The 5,858-nt window shown below is 60.6% G+C and overlaps 2 protein-coding genes across 2 annotated transcripts in view; both read left to right on the forward strand.

Annotated features, from left to right (window-relative positions):
• Positions 1 to 5,858, forward strand: part of ASPDH (aspartate dehydrogenase domain containing) — a 214,129-nt gene that overhangs the window by 31,703 nt on the left and 176,568 nt on the right. The window lies entirely within an intron of this gene.
• On the forward strand, positions 2 to 4,608 carry GARIN5A (golgi associated RAB2 interactor 5A). Its single transcript, XM_059667365.1, has 3 exons — positions 2 to 511; positions 910 to 1,040; positions 4,338 to 4,608. Exons 1-3 carry the CDS (start codon positions 308 to 310, stop codon positions 4,606 to 4,608), a joined length of 606 nt encoding a protein of 201 aa, XP_059523348.1. The 5' UTR covers positions 2 to 307.

A 5,858-nucleotide genomic window follows, 5' to 3' on the forward strand; every position in this document is an offset into this window, starting at 1 on the left:
CGTGCGCCTGCGCCGGCTCCTCGCGTCTGCGCACTAGTGCCCGCCCCCTACCGGGACCTGACGTCACTTGGCTGGCCCCGCCCCTAGGCTGACGGCACAATCACGACGTATCCCGGTCCGCTGCGTTGTGACGTCACACTCCGTGGCCACGCCCTCCGTTTTCTTCCCCGGTTTTCTCCCTAGGATGAAGCAGAGACTAGAGCTCAGGAAGGCCCTGGCCCTCGATGGAGCAGGTTTAGTGGGACCAGGTGGGTTGGATGGCAGGTGAGGGGTGGAGCCACGCCTCAGGGGCGGGGCCAGGTGAGGGATGGGGCCGGCGATTGGAGACCGACAGCCCGGTACCCCCATCGCTCAGCCTCCTGGAATAGACACCCCCGAACTGGACCCCTTAGAACACACCCTCGTTTCAGCTTGTCCCACAGGCCGGCCTGGACGGCTCCAACGCCTCCTTCAGAGCGGGGAGTTCGACCAGCTGAAGGACTTCACCGTCTTTGAGAGCAATTTCGTGCAGGTGTGAATCCCCAGGACCGCCTGAGCCCCCCCTCCTGACTTGGGGAACCCCAGCTCTCCCCGCTTCTGACAACCCCCCCATAACGTCCACCTCCTGGAATCCCTGACCGACCCCTTTCCCCAAACCTGCAGACCTTCAGCTTCTCTATGAAACCTGGCCTCTGATTCCCTTGAGGTTTCCCTGACTTAACACCTGTATGAACTTTGACCTCAGGACATCTGACTCCCGTCTTGGTGTTTCATTCACTAGGTTCATGAACCTTACTTCTTCTTGACCTCTGATCCCTCCCCAATTCTGCACACACGCACCCACACACCCCACCATCTATCCAGCTTCTAACACACGCACCCACACACCCCACCATCTATCCAGCTTCTAACCCTTGTCCCCCACCCCAGGTGACCCGGTTAGGAGAAGTTGCCAACAAGGTGACCATGGGGGTGGCAGCCTCCAGTCCGGCCCTGCAATTCCCAGACCTGTTGCTGCTGGCAGGCCCCGCCAAGGAGGACGGACGCCTGCAGCTCTTCAGGTGACTGCCCCACCCCCAGCCCAGCCCGGACCTCCTTCCCCAGCTCAGGGCACCCTGGGCTCCCTGCAGCTCCTCCTCGCGCCCAGATGACCCGAGGGCCGGGAACCTTGGATGGCCGCCCCCAGAAGAACCAGGACAGGGCCGTCCACAGGGCCCAGAAATCAGGGATAGTTAGTGACCAGGAGGAGCAGTCCTCAGCCACGGCCTGGCAGGGGTCAAGAGGATGACCTGCCACTAGCGCCCACTGCATGCCAAGCACCCCCTGGGCCACTCATCTCTGACGTCATACTTTTATACGGGGGGGGGGGGCCTTTAGCCCCATCCTCCAGAGAGAGAAACGGGGCCCAGAGAGGGGAGCCGCCGGCCCAGGGTCTCACAATGGGTCAGGGGTGGGATCGGAACCTCAGGCTCCTCACCATGGCGACCTGTGTCCCACTGCCCACTGCCCCTCAGGTCTCCGGGTTTTCATGGGAAACGTAATGCAGATTCGACTCCAAAGTATAAAAACACACAACACAGGATACACGTTTCCCCCATCCTAGGCTCCTGCGTCCAACTCCAGCCGCAAATACCCAAACATGCCCATCATGGGTATAGTGTATTTAGAGAAGCGTTCTGCCAGTGGCTTTGGTTTTTTAAAAAAATATATGTTTTATTTATTTTAGAGAGAGAGGAAGGGAGAGGGAGAGATAAAAACATCAATGATGAGAGAAACATGGATCGACTCCCTCCTGTGCACCCCCTACTGGGGATCAAGCCCAAGACCTGGGCATGTGCCCTGACCCGGAATTAAACGGTGACCACCTGGTTCGTGGGTCGATGCTCAACCACTGAGCCACGCCGGCCGGGCAGCTCTGACGTTTTTGTAATTCACTTGGCGGCAGAATCTGATTCTGACCTGAACTAACGGTGTCTCACGGCCTTTAGTTATCCCGGTCTCTGAGTTTAAAACGTTCCACAAAGCGGTATCCAGGCGTCTTATGATGGCCTGGCCTTTTCTACAACATTCCTTTTCTTTTCGGTGCTAATTGTATTCCACCAATTGATCTCCCTGCCCACTGAGCCGTGACCTGCTCAGGGTGGCACAGCGGGAAGGCTTTGACCCCCATAATCTCCTTTAGCGCCTTCCCCTCACCTCCCCCCCAAATAAACATATCATCCACGTCAAAGCATTGAGCTTGCTCTGCAAACTCAGCCTCAAGGCTCGCCCTGGCCCCTCCCTGCTGACCAGCTTACAGCCGGAGTTACTCTGGAACACTTCTTTTTTTTTTTTAATATAATTTATTGATTTTTTACAGAGAGGAAGGGAGAGGGATAGTTAGAAACATCAATCAGCTGCCTCCTGCACACCCCCAACCAAGGTACATCCCCTGGACCGGAATCGAACCTGGGACCCTTGAGTCCGCAGGCCGACGCTCTATCCACTGAGCCAAACCGGCCAGGGCTCTCTGCACCACTTCTGATGGACATCTAGTGTGTGTTGGCCCTTTAACAGTTGCAGGCACATGCTAGAGGCCACTTTTCCCTCTGCTCACTCCCTCAGCAGGATGTCAATACCCATTTCATATCCACATGAGTGCAGCTACCAGGTCCCCTTGTGGACATACATGATTGAACAGACTCTGGGCCCTCTGGCACCACTCTTTGTGGGTTTTTGGGGGGCGGGGCCATTCTTGCTGTTCTAGGGAACAGCCTTGAGCAAAAGGCCGCCCTCGGATGACCTGGGTTCAAATCCTGGCTTCCCCTCTTTTCACTAGTTTTGGCCCAAGTTCCCTACCTGTCTGTGCCTCGGTTTCCTCATCTGGAACATGGGGATGAGGGGAGAGCCCCCATCCAGGGCTGCTGGGGGGGGGGGGTAAACTGAGTAAAAGTGCTTAGGACAGCAGTGCCTGGCACAGAGTAAGCTCTCTGTCAATGCCAATGGCTGTTCTTCCATCTTGAGAATATAATCATAGATCGTCCCCCTCTGAGGTGGTGTCTGGTGTCTTGGGGTTACAGCCAGTGTGGCAGGCAGGGGACATCCATGTGCCCGGGTAGGAGGGCGTAAGACCTCTGGGCCAGAGGGCGCCTCTGTGGCTCCCTAATGGTTGTGATTAAGAATTCAGATCCCGCTGTGTGACCTAGGCCAGCTTACCCACCCTCTCTGGATTGTTTCCTCTGCCTGGGACCTTGAATCAGGCTGGAGGCAGAGCAATTCATTTCTTCAAATACTCGACAAGTCTCCACGGTCCTACATGTCACTCGGGGTGCTAGGGAAGCAGCAGTGACAAAATCAGCCCCAAACTCTGCCCTCCAGCTCACCTTCTACTGGCCAGGCAGACGGAATAGATGGCAGTTTGTCCGACGGGATAAAAGGTCTGTGGATCCAAATGGGGGCCCAGAGAGGGGACCATGCGGAGGTCTGCAAGCCTGGACAGGGCTGCAACTAGGCCCAGGATTGCAAACAGACTTCCCTGAGAGAGATGAGGGGCCAAGCCACGGGGGTGGCTGGAGGGAGATTTCAGGCAGAGGGAACCGCCTGTGCAAAGGTCCTGAGGCAGGACCGAGCCTGGCCGGTTAAGGGAACAGCGCGGAAGCCAGTGTGGCTGGAGCGGAGTGAGCCAGGGAGGTAGGCGGGAGGTGAGGGCAGAGAGGGGACAAAAGGGGCAGACTGTGCAGGGCGTCCTGGCCAAGCTGAGGACTTGGCTTTTACTCTGAGCCACGGGGGGGACCTGGGCCAACTCAGGTGTCGACCGGTTCCCTCCGGCGGCCGCGTGAGGGACAGACTGGGGCTGGCTGGCCCCGTTGGAGACGCTGGGGGCTGGAAGTGGCGGGATTGTGGATCATGTTAAGGGCAGGGCCATCAGGACTCTGGGGGGAGGGCAGGACTGGATGGGGGTGTGAGAGGGAAAGTCAGAGAACCTCCGGGTTCCTGGCCGAGCAAGTGGATGCAGTTAAAACCGGGAGGACGGAGAGGAGCGGGTTTGGGGTGGGGATGAGGTCAGAAATGTGGTGGCTGGGCATTTTCTGTGTCAGCTACCGAGCCCACATCCAAATGGAGCTGGATTTCAAGTAGGCGGGTGTCTATTCAACTCGGGGGCTTAGGAGAGAGGACTGGCCAGCGGGAGGCACACGTGTGCCTTGTGGGTGCCAGGAGGGGATGGAGAAGATTCAAGCGGCGGAGAGAGTGGAAAGGACTCCCTCCCGGGAGAGAAGGGGGCGGCCAGGTGGGCAACCCCGACTCTGAGGGCGCCGGCTGGCGGCGGGGAGGGGGCGGCCGGGGAAGGCAGGACCTGAGGCGCCCTTTCCGCCCGCCAGGATGATCCCCTTGCAGTTTGTCCAGCTCTTCGTCCACGACAAGAGCCGCAGACAGCTCAAGGTCAAGTTTCAAAACGGCCGCACCTTCTACCTGCAGCTGCGGGGTCCGCCCAGGACCTGCGACTACGAGTTCGGCCAGTGGGTGCGGCTGCTCTACTGCCTGCGCTTCCACTCGGCCCAGAGTAGCCCCAAGGAGGATGGAGAGGAAGATGAAGAGGAGGAGGAGGAGGAGTATCTGAATGAAAGGGAGGCGGGGAGGGATGGGGCTTAGAGGAGGGCGGAGGGCGGAGAGTGGAGGGTGGGGTGGAAAATGGGCTAGACTCCTGGGTCTGAGGGAGGAGGGGCCGGGGGCCTGGACCCCTGGGTCTGAGGGAGGAGGGGCCGGGGGCCTGGACCCCTGGGTCTGAGGGAGGAGGGGCCGGGGGCCTGGGCTCCTGGGTCTGAGGGAGGAGGGGCTGGGGGCCCGGATGCCTGGGTCTGACCGTGGCAGTGACGGGGCTGGACTCCGAGTCCTGAGAGGGTGTGAAGTCCGTGATGAAGCGCAGCAGGGACTCAGCAGGGCGGGTCTCATGGCCGTGGGGGGCCAGCTAAGGTGGCTGCGGTTCCCTAACTGGGTGTCTCCCCTTCCAGCCTCTCTCCATAGGGGCATCTGGCGAGGGAATGTCCGGGCCTGAAGGGTGGAGCCAGCCAGGCCCGACGCCCAGGTCCCGTGGGCCTGGGGAGGGGAGGTGCGCCCCTCCTTGAAGATGGGGCCCCTTCCTCTGGAGACCCTGCTCCCCGCCTCCCCAGTAAGTACAGGGTCCCCTCCCGCCCCCCCAAATGCAGCTACATCTGCAGCCGCGGCCTCTGAAACAGACTCTGTCCGCAGCTGCGAGGCAGGGGAGCCAGGCTGAACCCACAGGCCTCCTACCGCGGGGACCCCGAGTCCCCCAACACGCTCTGGCGTCCCCAGAGGACCAGAGATCGAACTTCCCCACGTGGGGCCGGACAAGTGGATGATTAAAGTGAATAAGGATCGGCCACTTCAGAACCAACAGCCCGGGCAGGCAGGAGCAGTCTGGCCGTCCTCCCCCATCCACATGCTCAGCGCGGTCTCCCCGGCATCCTCGCACCGTGTCCGGCTCCTTGGGGGCCGCCCCGGAGACCTAGCGCCCCATTTCCCCCGCGGCCCCCTCACCAGGGAGCCTTCCCCAGCCTGGCCTTGGGTTCCTCCCCGACTCTTCCCGCAGCAGCCGGCCTGGCCCGCCCGGTCCCCACCGATGGGAGCCCGTCTAAGAGGGCGTCTTGGGTCGCCCCTGACGCCCCGTGGTTGCCATAGCAACGTGCTTGTCCCACTAAAGTAGTTTTTTCTGGATGGCGGCCTCCGAGTGGTCTGTTTCACAAGGGGTTGTCTTAGGAGGGTGGCCACTGCGGCCTGGCTGTCCCCTTCCCCCTCCCCCCCAGCCCCCCCCTCCCCCGCGGACCAGCCCCTGCCCCGGGAGGAAGGTGGGGCTACGGATCAAGAAGGACAGACACGTGTGC

This window comes from Myotis daubentonii, chromosome 15, assembly GCF_963259705.1.
Source record: "Myotis daubentonii chromosome 15, mMyoDau2.1, whole genome shotgun sequence".
Lineage (NCBI taxonomy): Eukaryota > Metazoa > Chordata > Mammalia > Chiroptera > Vespertilionidae > Myotis > Myotis daubentonii.

Bases quoted from the DNA above. Each gene is read 5' to 3' on its own strand.
- GARIN5A (XM_059667365.1), top strand. From the start codon at position 308: ATGGGGCCGGCGATTGGAGACCGACAGCCCGGTACCCCCATCGCTCAG. The intron at 512-909 runs GTGTGAATCCCC...CCCCCACCCCAG, and splicing joins TTGAGAGCAATTTCGTGCAG to GTGACCCGGTTAGGAGAAGT. The intron at 1,041-4,337 runs GTGACTGCCCCA...TCCGCCCGCCAG, and splicing joins GGACGCCTGCAGCTCTTCAG to GATGATCCCCTTGCAGTTTG.